We start from the raw sequence: 27,031 nt of genomic DNA, 5'->3' as shown, positions 1-27,031 counted from the left end.
CAATTCATGTTGCATAAGGGAATGTTAAAATCCCCCATAATTATAATAGAATTATCAGTGGTTAAGCTTCAATCTATACTCCTCTAAAAACATTTCAAAATACATAACTGTTCATTTAAAAAGCTATTTTCACCAGAATTATAAAAATTAACAACCAACATTTTGGATGAGTTGCTAATTATAAATTCAATTGCCAAACAGTTAGGAGAACCAACATCCACCCTACTATGGGTTACTGGCAATCTAAATGAGATTAACATTAGGAGATCCCCTTTTGCTCTGCCAGATGAGGAAGGCCGTGCGGGCACACCATAGGCATTGAACCCATCCACCCAAAAAATTCTCTCCATGTCCCAGGTCTCCTGTAAACTAACTATGTCATATTCTTTTATCTAATCAAGCCAACTGGGATCATCTTTTTTGCTTCTGAGACCCGATCTATTCCAGCTAATAATCTCACAGTTAGAGTAATCATTCTCACAGTCCCCTGTCCACTAACGGTATCACTAGTGGGGCTCCGGTGACTGGGAGATTGCTCCAGTCAGTCGTTTTCCTCTAGGAGAAATAATGGCAAAAATCTAGTTTGGCAAGCTAGGTTGTTTTCACCCTCATCTCGGTGTACTTAGTAGGCAGTTTAGGTGGGATCAATGGCCTGCGGGCAAACGTCTCAGGCGATTGGACACTAGGTCTTGGTTGAGGAGAAAGACGCCCAGTCTTTCTACTACGAGCCAAACCCCCCCGGTGAGATCTTCCCGGTAGCTGTACCCCCTTGAGTGGTGGATAAAAAAAGCCCAGGGGTAGGGCCTTAATGCCCCTCTCACCTTCCTTAGAGCCTTCTTGAAATAGCTCCCCCGCTATGTCCGCACAGTCAAAGTTGACAACAATACAGTCGCCTACTTCCTGTTTAGGCCTATGGTCAACTCAACCTAACCTGCTCTCCTGGCCATTCTAGTGTGGGTGGAAATCCTGGCCCTGCTGTTAGAATGTTGATCACACCAATGTTTAATTTTATGTAGCAATTCGGTGGTGGATTCCAGACAGTGCTCTCTAACCTTGTAAGAATAGCGACTAGGGGTGTTGCTTCTGGTGGCATATTGAGGCGACGGCTATTTGTCACCCTATTGGCCACTTGAGTCCTACCCTGAGGCAGTGGCTCATAGTTGGACACAGGCCTTGGAAGCAACTCAGTATGATTAGGTTTAATGCCCCCCAGGGGTTGCAGCTCAATTGGTTGTGGGTGTAGACTCCAGGCTAAAATTGGTCAAAGTTTTTTATTCACAGATCCCTCTTCCCTTTTATTTCCTTTGGATTGCATTTTCATCTGGGAAGGGACATGATTGTTAAAAGGCACGCAGTTGTTTTTTGAGCCTCCTATCTGAGTCTTGAGGCGCTCTAGTTTCCCCTTTAACCCCTCTACCAGAGTGTTAAGCGAGTCTATGATGTCTTTAGCAGTAGTCAAAAGTAAAGACTCCAGCGGTGGGATAAAATGATCCTCTATCACTTTCCGAACAGCTGATTGAACGCGTGAATCCAAACCACCTGCATGATTAACAGGTGCGTCAGCCGAAAAACGTTCTTGTTTGGTAGATCTCTTTTTACCCTTTGGTTTTCCTGGATATGGCAGTTGGACCTTCTGTAGAGGTGCATGCACGCTCACAATCTCTTCACTTGACACTATCTGAGGAGTCTACCCCTCTTCTTCCCTGCTCAATATCCGGGTCTCCTGACTCAGTGGGAACAGGGTTTTGAGAGGAGATAGCTGGTAGGGTTTTTGTCACTGAACTTTCAGAGTTCAATCCCAATTCAACCTCTGCATTTTGAATTTCCTTGTTTAATGCCCCCACTGCGGAGATCAAATAATATATTATGGAAGCTGAGTTCCTCGGTACCTTAACTCTAGTACTTCCCTGATCCAGGCTGCAGGGTTGTTTGCGCTTACCTGTGTTGATGGTGGATGGCAAAGCCTCGATGTTAGGCGGGTGGCCCAGCCCAGCTTCCTCTGGGCTCTGACGGGCGCAGATGAACCCGCCCTTGGCCCGGGCAGGCCCGCGAGCGTCCTGCGCTGCTGGAGCCCTGGCCTGCTCTTAAGCGCCTCCTGGCGTGTAGCATCACCGTTGGCGGTGTGCGCACCGCAGGGCAGCCTGGAAGATGTGGTCCTCGGTCTCTGATAATGGCCGAAAGCCTCTGTCAATCTCGTCGGGTTCAAACAGTACAATCAACAAAACACATGTTGTGCTTAGATTTCCTTCAGCTCAGCCAGTATGCATGAGTATGTGTGTGGAATGCCTGATGACTGAGTAGAATGTTGGTGTGCCTGGTGGACTGAAGGAATGATAGTTAGAGAGAGTGGGCTGAGCAGCAAAGATGCCGCTCCTGGTGGGGATTTGAACTAGCTATCTTCTGAACATACCTACTTGTAACTACCATCCTGTAACTTACTAATAAACCTCTACTTTGGTTTACCTCGTGGGTACTATTCATCTTTTCAACAACATAATCACACAAACATATGATGATATGAGTGCTATAGTCCTCCAAGGAGATCTGCCAAGTAAAGCGCGGTTGACAGGAGCTGCTTTTCATGGCAAGGGCTAAAGCAGTCTACAGTTATCTTTACACGTGCCCCATACTTTCTGGAATTTGAGGGCAATCTCTCCCTTCATATATAACCTTTTCATTTACCATGTCTAAATCTGAGCACCATAGTTTTTTTAGGCTCCCCATATTTGTGCCATGTTGCCTTGTGCCACCACTAAACCCAATTTGCAAAATAGGCATTGGTACCTGTTAGCTTTGGGGTCCCCCATATCTCCAGGATGCTGAGCTTTCCTTCCGGAGCAGTGTCAGGCCTGTGACCATCTCCAGGGTCCGCACCACCCTCCCCAGTACGTCTGTAAGGCAGGGCACTCCCACAGTGTGTATAAATTTACCCTTATGCCCACAGCCTCTGAGGCACTAATCACCATCAGCCCTACCAATCACAGCCAGAATTGCTCTGGTGTAATAGGTGCTATACAGAATTTTAAGCTGCACAAGGCAAAACCCTGCCTTAATTGCCACCAATCTAGAACACAAGTGCCCCATTCCACTTCTCATCTGAGATTTCGCCAAAATCTAATTCCCATAAACCCCTCAATGCCACCAAGGTATCTGCACATTGTTGATAAGCTTTCTATAGATAGGGATAGCATTTCGCCGAAGGGGCCCATCCAGTAGCCTATCCTCTGGCTTTGGGTAGCTGGGCTGCCTCCGTGATATCCTTAGTTAAGGCATGTCTGAGGCGCAGGTATTTGAAGACCTCTCCTTCAGACATCATGTAATTGTTCCTGAGCACTCGTAATTCTTTTGTGGTTGTGCCCACCCACACATCACTCAGGGTGCTTATGCAATTAGGCCCCACTGTCGGAGGCCGGATAGGCCCTGTGTCTCTAATAAACCCAAGGAGTGATACAGTGGGGAAATTACCTGTTAAGATCCCAAGCCATCCCGCCTGTCTGAGAGCCTTATCCCATGCCTGGAGTACGGTTCTGATATACATTGACCAGTGTGCTCTACTGCTCTGCCCATACAGGGCTATCATACAGCCTCCTTGACCCAGAAGTGCCCTGTCACTCCTCACCTAGGGTTCACATAGGTCTTTGTAGACCCAGGCATTAACTACTACCAGTTAGGTAGCCCAGTAATACAAGCAGAGATTTGGGAGGGCAATCCCTTCCTCTTTTACCCCTCTGGTAAGTTTAGGTAAGGCAATCCTTTGGGAGCCCAGGTTCCAGAGGAGTTGTTATAATACACAATAAACACTTTGGAAGAAGCTATCTGGGATGATGCATGATGTGTTCTGTAACCATTCAGGAATGTGGGTAGGGTGATCATTTTAAAGAGGGTTGCCCTTCCCAACAGTGATAGTGGTAATGCTTGCCAGTGTGCAGCATCCCCTCTGAATTTCTTTAACATATCTTCTAGGTTCTTCCGAAGAATTACCTCAGCGGAGCCTGTAATGTAAATTACTAAATATCGAAATCCCTGTCGTGAGATTAGGTGGTTACCCCAAAGTGCCTCAGTTCTGTGAGGGGATAGAGGACAGATGTTCACCAATTAGTATGAAAGTCACTATATTTCCCAAATATCTGTGTTACTTAGATTATCCAGTCGATAATAAGTCCAGGATCCGAGACATATAGTAAGAAATTGTCAGCTTACAATGATATCTTCTCAACCCAGTCAAGTCCCAATGCAGAACACTGACCAATGGATCTCCCCGTACCAAACATGCTAAGGTTTCCATTGCTAGGGAGATACCATAGACAAGAGCATTCAGCATAGTGTAGTGTCCTTATGTGCACCGAGGGGACTGGAATATTTGCCATTGACTCTTACGCTGACCAGGTAATTAGAGTATAATAATTTCACCCATTGCACATATTGTGGTCCAATGATCATCTTTTCGAGAACTTGAAGGAGGTCGGACCGCTCAAGTGAGTCAAAACTGTTAGATGCTTCCAGAGAGACAAGCACCGCCATTGTCAGGACGTCAGTCGTCTGTGCAAGGCATCCAAACAGTCGTCGGTGGACAGGCCCTACATTCGGAAAGGTAACCAACAGAGGGTTCAAACCCTTCAATGGTCTCAAAACAAACAATGTAAATCCCAGTACCAAAGCCGATGCTCCTCAAGAGGGAGAGGAGGACACCAACAGCAGTCCTCCTCCGCAACGACGACTACAGGGAAGCAATGAGTCTCTGCTTCCTCTAGCACCGGTGCGCACTCCAGTGGGAGGAAGTATAGCAAGTTACGTTCAAGAGTGGTGCAACATAACCAAAGATCAATGGGTGCTAAATATACTAGAAAATGGGTACACACTACGCTTTTGTGCGTCCCCAATTCCTCCGGTAAATTCTCGTCAGCAACATCTGAAGCTCCTGCGTCAGGAAGTGTTGACCCTTCTCGAGAAACAAGCAGTAGAAGAGGTCTCTCCTGCACATAGAGGAAAGGGAATTTACTCAAGATACTTCCTTGTCCAGAAAAAAGACCAACCGAACAAGTTCAGACCTATATTAAACCTACTGGCTCTGAACAAATATATCAAAAAAGAAACGTTTCGGATGTTGGCGCTCCATCAAATATTCCTACGTTTGCAGAAAGGCGATTGGATGTGTTCGGTGGGTCTCCAAGATTCGTACTTCCACAGTCCGATCACGACACAACATCGCAAGTTCTTGCGATTCATGGTAGGAACAAGACATTATCAGTTCAAGGTCTTACCCTTCGGCCTAAAATCATCTCCAAGGGTATTCACAAAATACATGCCAGTTGTAGCAGCAGCATTACATCGCCGTGGCCTGCACGTCTATCCATACCTAGACAACTGGCTGTTGAAGGGATCATCTCCTCAAATTGTACAGGAACACCTTCACATCTGCATGAATCTCCTTCAACGCTTAGGCCTGCATGTCAATCTGGACAAATCGGTTCTGCAACCGACTCAATCACTCCACTATCTGGGTGCCAAAATCAACTCCGACCTCAGAAAAGTGTTTCATTCGGCAGAGAGACTATCATCAATGAGAGTCAAAGGCAACATCATCCATCTAACTCCTCATCCCTCAGTGAGACAAGTGGCTTCTCTACTGGGTTCGTGGGCCTCTTGCATTTTTCTCATACCAAACACCAGATTTAGGATGAGACCATTGCAGCAAGATCTAAAGGACAAATGAAATCCATCCTCGGGTCAGTGGAACGACCAGATTCTCCTGTCACCTGCAGCAAGGAAGTCCATTCTCTGGTGGCTACATGCACAGAACCTTCTGGTAGGAGTTCCCTTTCACCAACCTCTGCCAGATCAGGGTCATCTGCAAATCAGGGCAGATGAACCACCAGAGAACCGACATATCACATCAATATGCTAGAACTGCGGGCAGTTCATTTAGCCGTCAAGGCTTTTCAACCGTCAATACAGACCGGATCAATCCTAGTTCAACCCGACAATACAACCACCATGTATTATGTGAACAAACAAGGTGGAACACGCTCCCGTCCTCTGTCTCTTGAATCCCAGGCAATTTGGCACTGGCTGCTAGCCAGGAACCTATCAAACACGGCAGTCCATCTGCCGGGAGAGCAGAACATACAAGCAGATGCCCTCAGTCGTCATTTTCAAGAGCAAGAAGACTGGGTGCTCAACGATGAAGGGGTGGCAGACATTTTTCAGCAGTGGGGCCATCCTTTCATCGACCTCTTTACAGACGATTAAAAGAAAAAATGCCACGCCTTCGCATCCAGGTTTTACTGACCAGGAACTAGGGGGAATACACTTTTGATAAATTTGTCGGGGATGTTTGCATACGCCTTTCCACCCCTCCCTCTCATTCCGAAGGGGGTGGCCAAACTTCTGAGATCCAGAATGAATATGATTCTCATAGCACCGGACTGGCCTCGCCAATGGGTGTATCCGGATCTATTGCTACTCTCAATTCGTCCGCATCGGAGACTTCCGTGCAGGCCGGACCTTCTCAGCAAGATGGGAGGGAAGATTCTGCACCCCAGCCTTCCCTCGCTCAGCTTGACAGAATGGCTGCTGAAGTCCTGCAGTACGGACATCTGAAACTCCCTCAAGACTGCATGGACATTTTACGGGAGTCAGAGACCTTCCACAAGAACCTCATACTCTCTTAAGTGGAAAAGGTTTTACTTGTGGTGTGTCCATAACGGTTGGAGTCCAATTAACGGGCAAGAGGAGGTCATCTTGCTGTACTTGCTCTACTTGGCCAAATCTTGTTTGAAATATTCTTCCATAAAAGTACATTTGGCAGCTATAACAGCATATCGTAAATCACCTAACCAACCTTCCTTTTTTCAACTTCAGGTGGTCAAGGACTTCCTACAGGGGTTGAAAAAGATCTATCCCCCTGTTTGATCTCCTTCTCCTCCTTGAGAGTTGAACCTTGTATTGTCCAAATTGATGGGTCCTCCATTTGAACCCATTCATAAGGCCACATTGCAACACTTTTCTTGGAAAGTAACCTTTCTAGTGGCGATTACATCTGCACGCAGAGTGAGTGAGATACAAGCACTCTGTTCTAAAGAACGCTATACGGTTTTCCACCATAATAGGGTGGTTATGCGAACTCACCCTTACTTCCTACCCAAGGTTGTGTCAGAGTTCCATGTTAATCAGACGATTTGTCTACCCTCTTTCTTTCCCAATCCTACCACACCAACGGAAATGTCTCTTCATTCGCTAGACCTTAAGAGGGTTCTCAAATTTTATTTGGAAGCAACGAAATCCATGAGAAAGTCTTGTCAATTATTTGTAAACTATGGCTCTGTTAGAACAGGCTTCCCGGCTTCTGAAAGATCCATTTCAAGATGGATAGTATCTTGTATAAAGTTAGCCTACCAAATAGCAAATAAGCCTCTGTTTGCTTCCCCTAAATCTCACTCTACTAGGGGCAAAGCTGCAACATTGCATTCCTACACAATGTACCGATGGCCGAGATTTGCAAAGCTGCAACTTGGAAGTCAGTCCATACATTTACCAGACATTACTGTCTGGATTCGGACTCCAGAGCAGATACCCAAGTGGGCCAGGCCTCCTTGAGGAATCTGTTCCAATGTTAACCTATTGGAGTCTGTATATGCCTTACGGCTGCTGTGTATCTGAATGGTTCTCTGTTTACTTCCCCGCAGGATGAGGGGATGGGCTTGCTATTCTATTCATGTGCTTATGACTATTGATGAGGATCCCCTGGAAGAGAAGGATAAGTTACTTACCTGTAATCCTAGTTCTCTTCCAAGGGTATCCTCATCAAAGTCATAAGGAACCCACCCGCCTCCCCGGGCAAGTGAACATGATACATACATCTATTTGTAAAATGGTCTGCGGTTACCCGCAAAGAACAACCGACCTAACTGTCACCCCTGAGACATGATGGGAAGCTAGGGGTCATGGCTGCCTTAAAGGCATGGTGCCTGTTTATTCTGAGTGTTTCTGTGGGTTAGCTTTTCAGCTTCCTACACTGGTTTCTGCAATGCAGCCTATGTGCTGACAATGTTTTTCATTCTTCCTTGCAGGATTATCTTTTCTGCTGTATAATAAAGCAGTTTTCAAAGGCTTTATTTCTCCCTGCTTTATTGGAATGTATTGATGTGCAAATAATTTTCTTGCAGCATTGTTCTGCATATCTATGGAAGGCTGCATTGTGTGTGTATGTATATATATATATATTCACTGAAAAAACCATAGGTTATAGACCATATATAGTTAGGAATTTGCATTTACAAAACCTTGAAAATTCACTGAAAAAACCATAGGTTAGAGACCATATATAGTTAGCTGGACATTTTATTGACCTAAAACCAATGAAATTCCATATATAGTTAGTTGCACTAACTATATATCGCGCACCCGCAATCCACTGCTGATGATGTCACATATTACATCATTCATGACATGGTCAGTGACATCACTGATGACATCACTGATGACATCTCAAATGACATCACTGATATCACTGATGACATCTCAAATGACATCACTGATGACATCATCTAGTGTCTGTGTGTTTTTGTAAAGTTTAAATATGTTTTACATATTGAAGAATGAGTGGATGTATGGAAGACTGAGTGTGTGTGTGGCTGGCTGGGAGGTGTGTGACTCTGTGCATATCAATGTGTACTTGTATCAGTGATTGTATAAGAGAGTAAGTATGTGTTAGTATATGTGTGAAAAGTATGGTGTTCTGTGTTTAACTGTATAGATGAGGAAATCGAAGTGTGATTGATTCTTCACAGGACTGACTAGGTGTATGAGTGCATATGATAGTGTTGTAATAATGAGTGACTGTATGTATGAGTGATTGTATGGGTGAATGAGTGAATGTGTGTGTAGACGTAGGAATCAGTGAGTGCGTATGTAGTAACTGGTATTGGTGTGTCATGATGTCATCAGTGATGTCATTTGAGATGTCATCAGTGATGTCATTTGAGATGTCATCAGTGATGTCATCAGTGATGTCACTGAAGTATGGTGTTCTGTGTTTAACTGTATAGATGAGGAAATGGAAGTGTGATTGATTCTTTACAGGACTGACTAGGTGTGTGAGTAACTCCATGGATGAGTGGCAGTGTGTGAGTGTCTGCATAGGTGTATGAGTGCATATGATAGTGTTGTAATAATGAGTGACTGTATGTATGAGTGATTGTATTGGTGAATGAGTGAATGTGTGTGTAGACGTAGGAATCAGTGAGTGCGTATGTAGTAACTGGTATTGGTGTGTCATGATGTCATCAGTGATGTCATCAGTGATGTCATCAGTGATGTCATCAGTGATGTCATCAGTGATGTCATCAGTGATGTCATTTGCGATGTCATCAGTGATGTCATCAGTGATGTCACTGACCATGTCATGAATGATGTAATATGTGACATCATCAGCAGTGGATTGCGGGTGCGCGATATATAGTTAGTGCAACTAACTATATATGGAATTTCATTGGTTTTATGTCCATAAAATGTCCAGCTAACTATATATGGTCTCTAACCTATGGTTTTTTCAGTGAATTTTCAAGGTTTTGTAAATGCAAATTCCTAACTATATATGGTCTATAACCTATGGTTTTTTCAGTGAATTTCATTGGTTTTTTAAAAGCTAATATCTATAGCTGTAAAATATATTCTTTATTACGTGACGTATCACGTAGCCACGTGAGACGCCTCATGACGCGTCGCATAACCGTGACGTATCGGCTCTGCAGCGCAAACAAAACCTGTAACGTATATATATTTTGTTTTAACCTTAATTAGACACAATCCACACGTGCACATATCTTGAGGCCTTGCAAAGGCACATCAAACAAACAGTCCCTACAATTTTGCCAAGTTTGCTGGAAATCTATTCCCTTAATTTTTTTGTTACTGTTTCTCTTGGTTTTCCCCTTGTTACGCTTACCGGGACGCTACCCGGTACACGAACCGGACGCTCCAAAAACACAAGATGGCGGACTCCCGTTACGCTGCCGGTTAGCTGCCCGGTTTGCGTACCGGGAAGCGCCTCTACCGCGAAAAATCGCGGGGGACTTTAATATCCCCCTCATCAATCCTAGGGGGTCAGGAGGGGTTTACCTTGCCCCCTTTCCTTCATTTCCCCCTTCTTTTTTCACCACATCTTGTCTCTCGAACCTACCGAGAGACAAGATGGCGGCCGCTCCGGACTGTTTACAATGTTGACAGCTACGCTGCCGGTTAGCTGCCCGGTTAGCTGCCCGGTGAGCTGCCCGGTGAGCTGCCCGGTGAGCTGCCCGGTGAGCTGCCCGGTTCGCGTACCGGGACGCGCCTCTACGGCGTAAAATCGCAAAAAAAAATTTATTTTTATTTTTTGCCCCGCGGGGCACTTTAATATCCCCCTCATCAATCCTAGGGGGTCAGGAGTGGTCTACCTTGCCCCCTTTCCTTCATTTCCCCCTTCGTTTTTCACCACATCTTGTCTCTCGATCGTACCGAGAGACAAGATGGCGGCCGCTCCGGACTGTTTAGAATGTTGACCGACACCGGAGAGCCAATCAGCTTTGCTTCGCGAAGTTCCGTTACGCGTCAGGTACGCGAACCGGGGCGCTAACCGGAGCGCTGTCACAGATATATATATTTTTTTAAACGTTAATTTCTCAAAATCCACTGGAGCACATATATTGAGACATAGCAAAGGCACGTCGGGCAAACCATATCTACAATTTTGCCAAGTTTCATGTAAATCTATTCAGCCGTTCGAGCTAAAAGTCCAACCGCCCTATGGAAAAATGAATGGGAAAAACGTGTTTTGGGATCCCCCTTTTTTCTCGCCCCCCCTTGACGAAACCCCCCCAGATTTTTAGGGGCTGCTCAGAAACAAAATGTGCCATTTTCCTGAAAATTTCAGCCAATTCCGTCCACAAACGCCAAAGTTATTAGACATAGAATTTTCAGAAATCCCATAGAGAAAAAATCCTAACTATATATACCCACTGGCTATCGCCAGTAGGTAATATACATATATAAACATATATAATCTGCATATCTATATAAATATAAATGCATGCATACATATACATATATGCATACATATGCATGTTATTTACATGAAAGTTTTAAAAACACTAATAAAAGCAAAGCTAAAAAGCCACCTCATTACAAACAGAATGGCTTTAACTTAAACGAGGGCGAGATCTATTGCATTTTCAATGCTTGTTTACTTTGGTTCTATCAAGAAGGCATTCAGATGTGTCACACATTTGCCATAAATTCTGAATGTTAGCACTCTAGTTGCTCATTAGATCACTGTAGTAAAGCTAGTGCTCACCAGGGAAGTCTGCTGCTAATCATGGTTTGCAGCCATTTTCCCGCATTTTTTATCCCGCAGACTTTCAGTCCGCATACCATTATCCCGCAAGGTCATTGACCTCGCATACCATTATCCCGCATTTTTTCAAAACGCATGTGCATTTATCGCGCATGCCTTTACAAAGAATTACGTTTTAAAGGCATGTATGGTAAATGCATTTGCGTTGTGAAAACCACGATGACGAGAGAGGTAAGTGGGTTTGTGCTAATTTTTTCGCGGGTTAGTGATTGTGTAGTGTAGTGTAGTGTTGTGTAGTGTAGTGTTGTGTTAGTGTAGTGTAGAGTTGTGGTGGTTGTTTAGTGTAGGGTCATGCTGGGGGTAGTGTTTTAGGGTTTAAGGTTGTGTTGTAGTGTTTGCGTAGTGTAGGGTCATGCTGGGGGTAGTGTTTTAGGGTTAAGGGTAGTGTTGTAGTGTTTGCGTAGTGTAGGGTCATGCTGGGGGTAGTGTTTTAGGGTTTAGGGTTGTGTTGTAGTGTTTGCGTAGTGTAGGGTCATGCTGGGGCTAGTGTTTTAGGGTTTAGGGTAGTGTTGTAGTGTTTGCGTAGTGTAGGGTCATGCTGGGCGTAGTGTTTTAGGGTTTAGGATAGTGTTGTAGTGTTTGCGTAGTGTAGGATCATGCTGGGGGTAGTGTTTTAGGGTTTTGGGTAGTGTTGTAGTGTTTGCGTAGTGTAGGGTCATGCTGGGGTGTAGTATTTTAGGGTTTAGGGTAGTGTTGTAGTGTTTGCGTAGTGTAGGGTCATGCTGGGGGTAGTGTTTTAGGGTTTTGGGTAGTGTTGTAGTGTTTGCGTAGTGTAGGGTCATGCTGGGGGTAGTGTTTTAGGGTTTTGGGTAGTGTTGTAGTGTTTGCGTAGTGTAGGGTCATGCTGGGGTGTAGTGTTTTAGGGTTTTGGGTAGTGTTGTAGTGTTTGCGTAGTGTGGGGTCATGCTGGGGTGTAGTGTTTTAGGGTTTTGGGTAGTGTTGTAGTGTTTGCGTAGTGTAGGGTCATGCTGGGGGGAGTGTTTTAGGGTTTTGGTTAGTGTTGTAGTGTTTGCGTAGTGTAGGGTCATGCTGGGGATAGTGTTTTAGGGTTTTGGGTAGTGTTGTAGTGTTTGCGTAGTGTAGGGTCATGCTGGGGGGTAGTGTTTTAGGGTTTTGGGTAGTGTTGTAGTGTTTGCGTAGTGTAGGGTCATGCTGGGGGTAGTGTTTTAGGGTTTTGGGTAGTGTTGTAGTGTTTGCGTAGTGTAGGGTCATGCTGGGGGTAGTGTTTTAGGGTTTAGGGTAGTGTTGTAGTGTTTGCATAGTGTAGGGTCATGCTGGGGGTAGTGTTTTAGGGTTTAGGGTAGTGTTGTAGTGTTTGCGTAGTGTAGGGTCATGCTGGGGGTAGTGTTTTAGGGTTTAGGGTAGTGTTGTAGTGTTTGCGTAGTGTAGGGTCATGCTGGGGGTAGTGTTTTAGGGTTTAGGGTAGTGTTGTAGTGTTTGCGTAGTGTAGGGTCATGCTGGGGGTAGTGCTTTAGGGTTTAGGGTAGTGTTGTAGTGTTTGCTTAGTGTAGGGTCATGCTGGGGTGTAGTGTTTTAGGGTTTTGGGTAATTTTGTAGTGTTTGCGTAGTGTAGGGTCATGCTGGGGGTAGTGTTTTAGGGTTTAGGGTAGTGTTGTAGTGTTTGCGTAGTGTAGGGTCATGCTGGGGTGTAGTGTTTTAGGGTTTTGGGTAGTGTTGTAGTGTTTGCGTAGTGTAGGGTCATGCTGGGGGTAGTGTTTTAGGGTTTAGGGTAGTGTTGTAGTGTTTGCGTAGTGTAGGGTCATGCTGGGGGTAGTGCTTTAGGGTTTAGGGTAGTGTTGTAGTGTTTGCGTAGTGTAGGGTCATGCTGGGGTGTAGTGTTTTAGGGTTTTGGGTAGTGTTGTAGTGTTTGCGTAGTGTAGGGTCATGCTGGGGGTAGTGTTTTAGGGTTTAGGGTAGTGTTGTAGTGTTTGCGTAGTGTAGGGTCATGCTGGGGTGTAGTGTTTTAGGGTTTTGGGTACTGTTGTAGTGTTTGCGTAGTGTAGGATCATGCTGGGGGTAGTGTTTTAGGGTTTAGGGTAGTGTTGTAGTGTTTGCGTAGTGTAGGGTCATGCTGGGGGTAGTGTTTTAGGGTTTAGGGTTGTGTTGTAGTGTTTGTGTAGTGTCGGGTCATGCTGGGGGTAGTGTTTTAGGGTTTAGGGTAGTGTTGTAGTGTTTGCGTAGTGTAGGGTCATGCTGGGGTGTAGTGTTTTAGGGTTTTGGGTAGTGTTGTAGTGTTTGCGTAGTGTAGGGTCATGCTGGGGGTAATGTTTTAGGGTTCAGGGTAGTGTTGTAGTGTTTGTGTAGTGTAGGGTCATGCTGGGGGTAGTGTTTTAGGGTTTAGGGTAGTGTTGTACTGTTTGTGTAGTGTAGGGTCATGCTGGGGGTAGTGTTTTAGGGTTTAGGGTAGTTTAGTTGTTTAGTGTATGCTAAAGGCATATTCGTTCTAAAAGTTTTCGTTATTTTAATTTGCGGCCTAATAGTACATGCGGGATTTTTTTTGCGGACTGATGGTATGCGGGATTTCGTCATATATTCGCTAATCATACTTTCTATGGCAAAATGAACCCCCTCATTTTGTTCCTTTTTAAATTAAATGTTTTAAGAGTTACCACTTTATTCCAATCAAGATGGCTTCAGGTGTGCCATACCTTTGTAATAAGTAGGACTGTTAGCACTCTAGTTGTTCTTTAGAACACTCTGGGACATTCTGTCATTGGGCTATAGTTGGGCTACATCTGGCTGATATTTGGGCTACATTTGTTTTTTTTGTCTCTGGTGGCCATCTTTGGGCTACATTGGGCTACATTGGGCTACATTTGGGCTCCAACATATATATAGCCCAATGTAGCCCAATATATATTTTTCAAAGTTAATTTTCGTAAAAACCACTGGAGCCTATATCTTGAGACATAGCAAAGGCACATCGGGCTACCAGTCCCTACAATTTTGCCAAGTTTGGTGTAAATCCATTCAGCCGTTCAGGCTAAAAGTGAGGCCAACCGCCCTATGGAAAATTGCATGGGAAAAACACGTTTTGGGACCCCCCTTTTTTCTCGGCCCCCCCATTGACGAAACCCCCCCCAAATTTTCAGGGGCTGCTCAGAAACAAAATGTTCCATTTTCCTGAAAATTTCAGCCAATTCTGTCCTCAAACGCCAAAGTTATTCGACATAGGATTTTTTTCCTATGGGATTTTTGAAAATTCTAACTATATATACCTACTGGCTATCGCCAGTAGGTAATATATATATATATATAAATATATATATATATATGTATGTATGTATGTATGTATGTATGTATGTATATATATATGTATGTATGTGTATATATATATATATATATATATATATATATATATATATATATATATATATATATATATATATATATACACATATATATATACATATATATATTACCTACTGGCGGTCGCCAGTAGGTATATATAGTTAGGATTTTTTCTCTATGGGATTTTTGAAAATTCTATGTCTAATAACGTTGGCGTTTGTGGACGGAATTGGCTGAAATTTTCAGGAAAATGGCACATTTTGTTTCTGAGCAGCCCTTGAAAATTTGGGGGGGGTTCGTCAAGGGGGGGCCGAGAAAAAAGGGGGGTCCCAAAACGTGTTTTTAACATTGAGTTTTCCATAGGGCGGTTGGCCTCACTTTTAGCCCGAACGGCTGAATGGATTTGCACGAAACTTGGCAAAATTGTAGGGACTGGTAGCCCGATGTGCCTTTTGTAGGTCTCAATATATGTGCTACAGTGGATTTTGAGAAATTAACGTTTAAAAAAAGATATATATCTGTAACAGCGGACCGGGCAGCGCTCCAGTACGCGTACTTTTCGCGCAACGGAGCTTTGTGAAGCGAAGCTGATTGGTTCTCCGGCGTCTGTAAACATTCCAAACAGTCCGTAGCGGCCGCCATCTTGTCTCTCGGTAGGATCGAGAGAGAAGAGGAGGCCAAAGCGAAGGGGCAAATGACCATAAGGGGGCATAGTAGATCCTCGCTGACCCCCTAGGTTTGATGTGGAGGTTTTAAAAGGGCCCCGCGGGGCAAAAAAAAATAATAATAATAATAATAATCGAACGGCTGAATGGATTTGCACGAAACTTGGTAAAGTATTAGGGACTGGTAGCCGATGTGCCTTTGCTAGGTCTCAATATATGTGCTCCAGTGGATTTTGAGAAATTAACGTTCAAAAAAAGATATATATCTGTAACAGCGCTCCGCTTCGCGTAACGGAGGTTTGCGAAGCTGATTGGTCATTCTGTCACTGGGCTATAGTTGGGCTACATCTGGCTGATATTTGGGCTACATTTGTTTTTTTTGTCTCTGGCGGACATCTTTGGGCTACATTGGGCTTCATTGGGCTTCATTGGGCTACATTTGGGCTCCAACATATATATAGGCCAATGTAGCCCAATATATATTTTTCAAAGTTAATTTTCGTAAAAACCACTGGAGCATATATCTTGAGACATAGCAAAGGCACATCGGGCTACCAGTCCCTACAATTTTGCCAAGTTTCGTGGAAATCCATTCAGCCGTTCGAGCTAAAAGTGAGTCCAACCGCCCTATGGAAATGAAGGAAATTAATGGGTAATTTGTAATTAGCAAATAGCTCATCGCAAACTAGGAATGGTAAAGAATCGCTATTTATTCCTTAAAGTTCGCTATTTAGGAAATGCAAAAAACTTTGATGATACATATGGCGGTTCATCTCTAACAAGATAAGAAGCATAGGGATAGATTTATGATGACTGGCGCATCACCAGGGATGTGTTAGTCATTCTGTGCCGCTGTTCCGTCACCTATGGTGTGCTGCATTTACAATGCGGCGCATCATGGGGCAAAAACAGCACAGATGCGTGATGTATCTGTGCCGTAAAGGTGGCGCATTGCTGGAGTTGTATCGCAAGTGTGATGAAGCTCCAGCAAGGGTCGGGGGTGCCCCTGTCGCAGGGTTTCTGTTCTCACACAGAACTGTGGACAGAGGATTGGAACCTCGGCGAATTAGGGTGTCCCAAAACTCACCTTAGTAATCAAAAACCCCTTAGCAAGCTAGGTACAGTGTCACATTGGATATAACAAACTCTCAATGTTTAGACAATCCAGAATATGAACTTATAGTACCTCAGGATACGTGGAACTCATGAACAGTCGGTCGTTATATATTTCTTAAAAACCAGAACATGGAGTTAAGAAGAACACATGTGTATTTGAAATGTTTATTTACTAATGCCGTCTTCTCAGGCGTAGTATCTTAGATAATACAAGTACACATATTATCAGTAGCAAAATTACCAGCATAGTTACTAGTACAAAAAAAGCGAATGGTGACAGTATGTTAACATGCTGTAAATGAATAAGAGTTAGCAACACTTATAAGCAGCCGCGGGCCGTGGAGGGAGTTACGGTGGGGCAGGGAGGCGGGGAGGGGGAGGGGCAGGGTGGAGAGGGCTCCACCCTGCCCCTCCCCCTCCCCGCCTCCCTGCCCCACCGTAACTCCCTCCACGGCCCGCGGCTGCTTATATCTCACCCTCCCTAATACACATATTATATTATTTGCTAAGAAGGTCTCTTTGTGTTGGTTTAGGGCGTGCCCATACTTTAGTGTCTTAGATTTGAAGGAATCACATCAGCATACACCAGCTCTCTCTTCATGTGAACCGCATCAACTGTTGTGTATGTGTGTTCGGCAAAGCAATATAAAACCCGCCTCATGCCCAGAATTGGCAGAAGTTGCACTTATGTTATGAGTATGAAGTCGTGGAGATCAGACCTCATAACAATTCTGTATCGTGTTGTTCTTGAAACTTCAGCACTCGCTGTACAGATATAGTTTAACAAGCAAAGCAGATAGTAGGGCAATAACATATTATTCTCATGTAAACCACGATGAACTACTAGGTTGAAAGCTAAAGCAACAACTAAGTGTCGTGTGCAGAAGTTGCAAAAAAGGAAAAATGGCGTTTAAACCGGTAATGAGCCCATGCTAACTTAACACGGTGTAAAGATATCCAGGACCTAGATGACACCTCCCCATGATCCGGAAACGAACTGAATAAGATAATAGAAGTGCCATCTCATGAGAGCAGATTGCAAGTTTATATGTGGACGGTCCGCAAGGTAAAGCATTAAAAACTAGGAAAATGTAATGCTAAAGAAAAATAAAACAGCCAAGTACTTTATCGAGTCTTAAGCCAATAGGCAAGCTAAATAATAAAAACTTGACAAATAAGTCAATGAATTGTCAATGAAATGCTAGTACTGAGCATATCAAACATGAAAAAGGTCTATGACATAACTGTGTATGCAAAATAAGCTGCAACAGCCTCCAATAGGAAGTCACCGTCTTCATCCGAAAAGAGTTCAGCCATCCAATTTAAAAGCGGAAAAGAACATACGTGCTCTCCCAGCACCGGATCCTCTATCACCATCAGAGGACAGCTCGGTGGGTTTTCAAGAAAGCTCTGTTCCAAGAAAGACTGTGTTGCCGCCAGTAAATTCCAGGGACCAATTAGTCCATGCATCAATGCCACAGCCATAATCCTTTCGCCAGGACAAACCAACTCGTGAGTAATGATAGGAGTCATCAGCTGATTAAAGTCGACGTCAGGAGAAACCGGTCCGCAGAGACACAAATCAATGGCCCAATCGAAATCACAGGTCAGGCAGTGAAATACAGGCTGGACACAGGTGAAGTAGGAGAATCGAAAAGATAATCCATATGCCGTGCTTAATATCGCCAACGGCATTGTGCCATAATATTCTAGCATCCGCTGGTAATGCAAGTAAAAATGGGAATCCACGAAGCAGAGTGGAAAAAATAGAATGAAAGAAAGCAGGGATGACTCCAAAGATTTTCTCAAATGAAGTCACGAGACCACTGGTAACAACTTTAAAAAAGTGCGCCAGGGCCTTTGTGGAGGACGCGTTAAAGATAGTCCGAACCATCTTGCTGAAATGGAAAGGCAAATCTGTATTGAAAAGGGTCTGCACCTCTGTACGGGTGTTCGCTATGTGAAGCACGAAAGTTTCACGGGCCGAACTCAAGGCCACCTCTCTCTGAGACAAAAGAGCTCTTATTCTTGCCATGCCGTTGAAATCTGCTCCCAAGGTTGGTATTTGTGGCGAGATTGAAAACTCCCTATGTTCATGTGTGGGAGGAAATAGAACATTTCTGCAGCAAATAACCCGTTCACTTACTGTTACGATAAAAGGAATACTTTTATTTAACCCAGAACAATCTTCATTATTGAGCATCAAATAACTACCATTTTCCAACAACTTGAACGTGGGGATGATAGCAGGAACTGGCGTGCCTTGCAACACGCAAGCCATATTTGGTCGGTGTTTGTTGCATGAACCGTGTAACTGTATGTGCCTACACATTAGTGAATGATGTGGCGTCTCAGTGCATTCCTCTCCATTCAGATAAACTTCTTGATCATCTTTGAAACATCTGTATGTGTATGGAAGCGACCAGACCTCATGAAGAAAAGCACTACCTAAAGGTTCATAACGACCTATTGGTATATATTTCATACAATTTGAAAACTTATATAAAGCAAAAGGCAGCGTTATTAAACCGTGGATAAGGCACGTTGCCAAAAAACCCGCAATCCTCTGCTGATGATGTCACTGAGCATGTCATGAATGATGTAATATGTGACATCATCAGCAGTGGATTACGGGTAATAGTATCTCTAGTTTACTCCCTTATAGCTGTCTTTCTTTTAACATAAGTGTCTGTTTCCTTCCCTTATACTTACTGTTCTTTTTAAAAAAAAAAAATTTGGGTTCACTTCCGGTTCGCGTACCGGCGAGCGAACTGGGAAGCGAACTACGAGAAATAGAGGTTGGCACAGTTCCAAATATTGTACCAATTTTTTAATAACGGGGAGGTAGTTCTGAAAAGAACTTTTTTTAAAATTGTTTTTGTTGTTTTATATTTTTTTTATTATTTTTCGGAACATTTTTTTACTTTTTTTGAATTTTTCTGAACAGTTTTATATTTTTTGGGGTTTTTCTTGGAGGGGGCAATGAAAACGATTCATTGTAAAGGGCTCAACAGGAGCAACAAAACAAAAAAAAAGTATTTATTATTTTGGGCGTTTCGTACAAACTTGCATATGATAGTCAATAGCTCTGTTGATCAGAGTGATGCTTCTTTCTCCGTAGCAAATGAATCCATTGCAATGTACGCAGACGTGTTTTACTTCACCAAATCTCATTTGTATATTTGGCACCGTCTCCCTGCCCTCTGGTCCCGTTACTTCTGGTACAACAGATCTTCTGGCCATAATAGGGAGATTATCTAGGTCGTTCCGAAACTGTGCAGCACTGTAGTTGTTAGGATGCCACCTAGTCATATGGCGATGCATTGTGTAGTTTCCGAAACTGTATTTTTTCTCGGTCCATCTGGACAGTCTATCTTGACATATAAGGCAAGTTACGTATCTTGCATTTACTTTTTTCTGACCTTTGGGAATTTTAAAAAATTGCCAAATGAAGTTTTCTTTCCGGTGAGACGTCCTGGGCTCCTCAGGCAAAAACTGCCTCTCTTCGTGCTCGTCGTCCTGTTCCTCTTCTTCCTCTTCTTGTTGAATTATAACTTGAGCAGGTGGTCCACTCTTCCTTGGATGTGGTGGAGGTGGTGGGGAAGCACCAGCTGAAGCTACTAAAGAAGCCATTGCTCACTGGTAACAAAGGGTCTTTCTCTCACAATGATGAAAGTCAGAGTGAGGAAAGAAGGAGGGATTTTCATCATTTGGGAAAAACAAGAGTTCTCAACCAATGAAAAGTGTTCATTTTAGATTATATGACCTAGTCTTACATCATTAGGAAACCAAAAGTGAAATGAACCAATGAAAAGTGTTATTACCAAGTCACATGACCTGCTGTGTTTACGTTAAGCGCTTTGCAGGGCCTCCCGGTTTGCTTCCAGAAACCTGCGCTTTGCGACTCGCTTCGCGTACCAGTTCGCTAACGTAGCACGTCATATGACGTATCACGCGACAACGTGAAACGTCATGCGGACGGGAGGCGTCACGATGTTGTTTTCTAACGCGGCAGTTGCGGTAAAGAAACGTTTACCGGCTCGCGGTCTATTTCGCGGCATCAAGGTCAGCTAACGGGAAGCTTCCCGATTCGCGAAGCGGGAACGAAGAAAAAAAAATATTTAAAAAAAAAATTATTCATAAACATATAAAATATATTTTTGGATTTAAAGAAGAATACATTTTACAGCTACAGATATTAGCTGTTAAAAAACCAATGAAATTCACTGAAAAAACCATAGGTTATAGACCATATATAGTTAGGAATTAGCATTTACAAAACCTTGAAAATTCACTGAAAAAACCATAGGTTATAGACCATATATAGTTAGGAATTAGCATTTAGAAAACCTTCTTTTACTCACACAAAACCATTGAAATTCCATATATAGTTAGTTGCACTAACTATATATCGCGCACCCGCAATCCACTGCTGATGATGTCACATATTACATCATTCATGACATGGTCAGTGACATCACTGATGACATCACTGATGACATCTCAAATGACATCACTGATGACATCACTGATGACATCACTGATGACAACATCCAGTGACTGTATGTTTCTGTAAAGTTAAAATGTGTCTTACATATTGAAGAATGAGTGGAAGTATAAGTGTCTGGACAAAGGATTTAGTAGGTGCATGACTGAATGTATGAGTGAGTGATTAAATGTGTCTCACTGAGTGCATGGGTTAGTGACTAAACTGTCTTAATTTGTGCATCATTATGTCTGTTGTTCTGTAAACTGCTGCATGTGTTGATCAGTAGCTATATGATTAACTATATGGGTTACTGATTGATTGTCCAAGTATTTGTATGGGAGACTGAGTGTGTGTGTGGCTGGCTGGGAGGTGTGTGACTCTGTGCAGATCAATGTGTACTTGTATCAATGATTGTATAAGAAGGTAAGTATGTGTTAGTATATGTTTGAAAATGTAAGGTGCTCTATGTTTAACTGTATAGACAAGAAAATGGAAGTGTCATTGATTCTTTACAGGACTGACTAGGTGTGTGAGTAACTCCATGGATGAGTGGCAGACTGTGAGTGTCTGTATAGGTGTATGAGTGCATATGATAGTGTTGTAAAGATGAGTGATTGTATGTATGAATGATTGTATGGGTGAATGAGTGAATGTGTGTGTAGACATAGGAATCAGTGAGTGCGTATGTAGTAACTAGTATTGGTGTGTCAATGGTTTCAAAAATTATACTCTGTATTTAACACTGGGTGAAACAGAGGTTATATTAAAATGTGAGGAGATGCATTGTATTGTCACATGAATGATATCATCAGTGATGTGGTCATTGATGTCAAATGAGATGTCATCAGTGATGTCATCAGTGATGTCATTTGAGATGTCATCAGTGATGTCATCAGTGATGTCACTGACCATGTCATGAATGATGTAATATGTGACATCATCAGCAGTGGATTGCGGGTGCGCGATATATAGTTAGTGCAACTAACTATATATGGAATTTCAATGGTTTTGTGTGAGTAAAAGAAGGTTTTCTAAATGCTAATTCCTAACTATATATGGTCTATAACCTATGGTTTTTTCAGTGAATTTTCAAGGTTTTGTAAATGCTAATTCCTAACTATATATGGTCTATAACCTATGGTTTTTTCAGTGAATATATATATATATATATATATATATATATATATATATATATATATATATATATATATATATATATATATATATATATATATATATATATATATATATATATATATATATATATATATATATATATATACACACACATATGGTTTTCACATATATGTGATGTGTTTCCGGGGTCCCGCACATAGGCTGGAATATTCATGTGCTTAACACTTTGATGAGGATACCCCTGGAAGAGAACTAGGATTACAAGTAAGTAATTTATCCTTCCCCATCACTTTCCCCTACATAAGAAAAGTACTCTGTGGTAGAGTGGAAAACATTAGCATGTGTGTGGGCCTTTTAACACTTCTGTAAGTTTTTGTGAGGAAGGAAGTTTGTGTTAAGATCTGATCATATACCCCAGACAAAATGATTTACCTTGAAAGGGTTGTCTAAAGCCTCGGCTAGGGTAGCAAGCTAATCCATGCGATTGCAGGTTTTCTTGTATGAAGTTCAGTTCGTACCTGGTGCCAAGAATGTCACTGCTGATTATTTGTATTTGTAGAATGTCATTACCTCTGAAAGAAGTTGATAGGAATCCTTGGAATAATTTTTGTGTGACAGGAATTTTTGTGGAAAATAGTGTAAGTGATAGTTTTCAGAAGGGTGAGTAGTTGGAAGCTTATAGTAAAGTTGAAAATTTGAAGACCGTGACAGAAAAGGTGGTGAGTGGTTGGTGTGAAGATGCGCAAGCTAATCTTTCAAATTATGTGAGAGCATTTGGGGAAGTGCCTGATAAAGTGTTGATGGGTTGCTCATTTCAGGAGATTATAAAATTATCCCGCCTAATGATATCAGGGTAAGAACTATATCCATTTCTCATTAAGGGAAATCTGGAGAAACATGTACTTTATGCAATGTGATGGATTAGTATTTATGGCCTAAGGTATATTTGGAGACCAGGAGATTTGTGAGGACTTGTATAGAGTGTGAAGGTGCTGCATGTCTCAGAAAACTTTGAATCTTCCCATGCATTCTTTTGGGTGTCCCAAATCACCGTGGGATGATGTTGCATAGTACATTATAGGATTCATTACGTGGTGTGATGGTGGGTGAAAGTATACCATGTGTTGGTGGATATGTTTTTAAGGTGGATTGAGTTGTGTGTAGACACCAAAACAGTAATTGAGTTTCTTTTCATGCGGTATTTTTAAGAGAGGGGTTTCCGGTTTCCATTTTAATGGACAAGAGTGCAATTTAAGTCTGAAGAAATTAAGTTTTATGAAGTGTGTGAGAGTTCAACAGAGATTGACGATGCTTCAACACCCTAGAGGAAATGTTGTTGTGGAAAGGGCAAATTGAATGATCGAAAGTATTGTACAATGGGCTAATAAAGGATTTACAAATTTGTATTTTGAATTAAAGAGGATGTTTTGGGCATATAGGGTAACCCCGCATAATTTTGTTGGCGAAAGTCTGTTTGTATGGATGAGAGGGAGTGATCCGCATTCTAAACCGAATCCAGGATCGATGAAGAGAGGAAAAATGGTGGAGTGGAATGATGAAGATGTGTAGAAACTAAGTTTGGCATCTAAGGAGAAGAATATGAAATATTTTGACGTAGCTTGCGTGAGGTATCTTTGAAAGCTGGTCAGTTGTTCTGTGTCAATTATGTGAGAAAGTTTGGAAAAGGAATCAGTACATTTAGTTCTCCCAAGAAAGTAGTGAGAGTTATGAACAATACTGTCAAGTTGAATATTGGTAGTATTTAGCTTATGAGTCGCATCGCTAAACAATCTACATGTAGTGTAGGTGAATTTTTAAGTAACCTTTGGTGGTTGAATGTTGCATCAAATGTTACACGTATTAAATGCTCAAATTGTATTTAGAAGATGTATTAGCCAACCTAGCCTCTTATCGTATATGATTCTAATTGAGTTCTGCTTAAACTTTCTAATTCTTTGTAAAGGCGCAGTCCAAAATTTAGGAATTAATCTATAAAGTGTGATGTAGATTGGGCAAAGGGCATCACAAATACATTGGTTTTCACGCTTTACATAGTAAGTCACAATAGGAATTTTTTGTGAACGAAAATAAGAAACTGCTGAATGGGAATGCAGCACATTTCACAGATCTCTAGTGAGGGTGCGAACTGCTGCCTCTGTTCATGTGGTGTATGTTCCGTAGGGTTTTGAGTTATACGCCAAAGTATAAGCACTCGTTGGGCGTGCGTGGTTTATGTATGGATTTTGAACAGTTGCAGCTTGTGTAGTAGATCGATCACATGATGTGCACTCTCCTGCCATTTAGTAGTGGTTTTGGACTATTACACTTGTTTTTTCTTGAGTTTTTTTTCTGTTTTGAGCGTGCATTAATTTACTAGAGATAACTTAAGTGGTCTTATAACATATATAAGGATGGTATTCTATTATCTTAAGAACTTTGCAGTTACTGGAGAATCTGGCAATCAGTTTTGGGGAGGCTTCCAATAATATTATCGGGGTCAAAGATTGACTAACGTCCTCTCGTATAATGTCATGTATGCTTTCCTCTGGGATTTTAGCAATAGATAGCGTTGAGAGAGGGACAGTGGGGAGTTATGTGAGGGGGGCACAGGTTTCGAATTACTGAACATTATTGTAAGTGGAGGCAGCATGAAAGTATGTTAGTAAGTGCTGCAAGACTCAGTGTTCGCATTACTTGGTGACTGTGACCGTTTACTTCATATTTCGTCTCCTTACGTTAGAGAAATTGTTTTAAAATTGATCCTATTTTTGTCTTTTATTTCTTGTGGGGTCTAACTGAAAGACTTGTTTAGGTTGAACACTTTCTTAAGCATGCTTCATTACCTAGGGCTGTTCATTTGTATGGCTGTTCCTGAATGATTATAACATGTTTTTCCTTTATTTTAAGGGCCAAAATGGACAGAAAAAATACCAGATAAACCTGAAGAGTCGTTCAGGACCTATCCATGTGCTGCTAATTAACAAAGAATGCAGTTCATCCAAACCAGTAGTGTTTCCAGTTCCTCCACCTGATGATTTAACACAGCCTGCAACCCCCGCCGTGACTCCACAAAAACCAGTTGCCTCACCACAAACTCAGACAGACCAAGAGGTCCAGTGTGCACCAGTTGCAGATACATCTTCTGGTAAAGTTTTCTGTTTAGCATTCCTAATTTGTTTGATTACAACATAATGCATGTCTTGGTTGACAGGATAGAAAATATTTAGATTGTTCAAAATAGTGATCTTGTACCTTTAACTTGTATCTAACCTCCTTTTGGTATGTAAACTCAAATAAAATGTACAACTCCGAGCAAACATAATCTGTTTATAGACAGGCATGTGAGGTATGAATTTGTGCATGTACCCTCGATTTAAGTTCATTTTCCTATTCCCTTTCCTTGTAATGTTTTCAGCGTGGGAGACTTTCCCATCTTGAGTTGTATTTGGGAAAATTATTTTCTTTTGTTTTCCATCTTAAGAACTTTATTGGTTGCGATAAATGTGCAATAACCTATCCTGTGTGTAGAATCACACTCCAGTTTTTTTAATATAATTATCTTTACAATGCTACATTAGCGCATATTCTTGCTAACAGGCAGCATTTTGGTTTTTTAGGTATATCCAAATAACATTGAAAATAAACAAACGATAACATTTCATTCTTCCTTTCTTAAGGGAAAATGGAAATGGAGCGAGACAGGATAGATCACAATCTTTTTAGAGAAGATTTGACTTTGATACTTTTAAGAGAACATCCTTCTCCAATGGACAGTGCAGTTGCAATTAGATTACGTTTTCGGCTATAGACAGTTTGGCAACATTGTGACCTTGATTAAGATTGAAATCTTGATTAATGTTGACAACCATCCTTCGATGTCAAGAGGTTGGTAGAAGCTACTCCAACCTGTGACTGAGCAGCACCCTTTGCTGGATCCTTATACACAGATTGCAGCCAGTCCCCCAACACTGCCACAGGACCAGGAGCAATACCCTACTAGAGCATAAGGCAAAAATAGGCTAGTAACTGCCCAAATTAGGGGATCAAGTACTCAGTTGCAAGCATGTCTCCAGTGGCAAAAGAGACATTTTACACTTGCTATTAGAAAAATGTCTCCTAGAAGGGACTCGACTGCCAGCCCATCTTGTGGATGAAGTAGGTATTGTCTAGCCATTCCCTCTGTGTTGTTAGTGCACAAACTTAAATAAAATGCCACAACAATGGGCTTGGCAACTTAGTTGTGGCTATTCAATCCCATATTGATTTTTAACTCTGCAACTGTATGCCCTCTTCAGTACTGTGACTGTAGAGTCAGGACTACTGGTGTCAACCATGGAGTTTTTTCCCAGTGTCTAGTGTGAGGCAAACTGTAAAAGCCAAGAGAAGTAGTACAGGACTCTTCATTAAAATCTTCTTTCTTCTAAAAGTAGTCCTTCTCCGGAGTTGCTCCAAAAGAGGTTCCCAATGTGCCCAACCCAACTAAGAATTCAAGTGAATGCATGTTATTAGGAGAATAAGGTTTACACAATATATGCTACGTCAAACTTAAAATTTCCATTAGGACACTCACTGGTGGCTAGGGGATTTCCTCAGGTTATTATCTGAAATTATACATAAAAACTAATAGCAAGATTTCAAGTAATTTCTCAAAGAATGCATATCATTTTGTATCATGTAATTGTCACAGCTGTGGAAGTCGCAGACTTGGCCTCATATTTATTGCTATTCAGTTTCTATGAGCTACTTCTCCTAATTCCACAGTGCTAGCATTAAACTAGATGCCCACAAGAGGGTATTAGACGGCTCTTCTTTGGAAGTTTCTATCCTTTGCCTCATTTAATTTAGTGCCTTTTCTAAGAAGGTGGTTGGGCTACTGGACATACACCCTTTACTTGTTTAGAGGCTCTTTGCATGCCACTACTGCTATTTAAAAGTACTGTGGAC

The 27,031-nt window shown here is 42.2% G+C and overlaps 1 protein-coding gene across 1 annotated transcript in view; it reads left to right on the top strand.

The window, feature by feature from the left end:
• The window catches only part of E2F5 (E2F transcription factor 5), a 348,139-nt gene that overhangs the window by 195,618 nt on the left and 125,490 nt on the right, over nucleotides 1-27,031 (top strand). Inside the window, exon 6 of the mRNA XM_078687086.1 lies at nucleotides 24,995-25,232. Within this exon, the coding sequence (XP_078543212.1) occupies nucleotides 24,995-25,232 (238 nt within the window). The remainder of the gene's footprint in view (nucleotides 1-24,994; nucleotides 25,233-27,031) is intronic.

The sequence above is a fragment of the Lissotriton helveticus genome, chromosome 4_1, assembly GCF_964261635.1.
Source record: "Lissotriton helveticus chromosome 4_1, aLisHel1.1, whole genome shotgun sequence".
Taxonomy (NCBI): Eukaryota; Metazoa; Chordata; class Amphibia; order Caudata; family Salamandridae; genus Lissotriton; species Lissotriton helveticus.
Note: the sequence above shows the minus strand (reverse complement) of the source record. Positions and strands in the feature narration are given on the sequence as shown.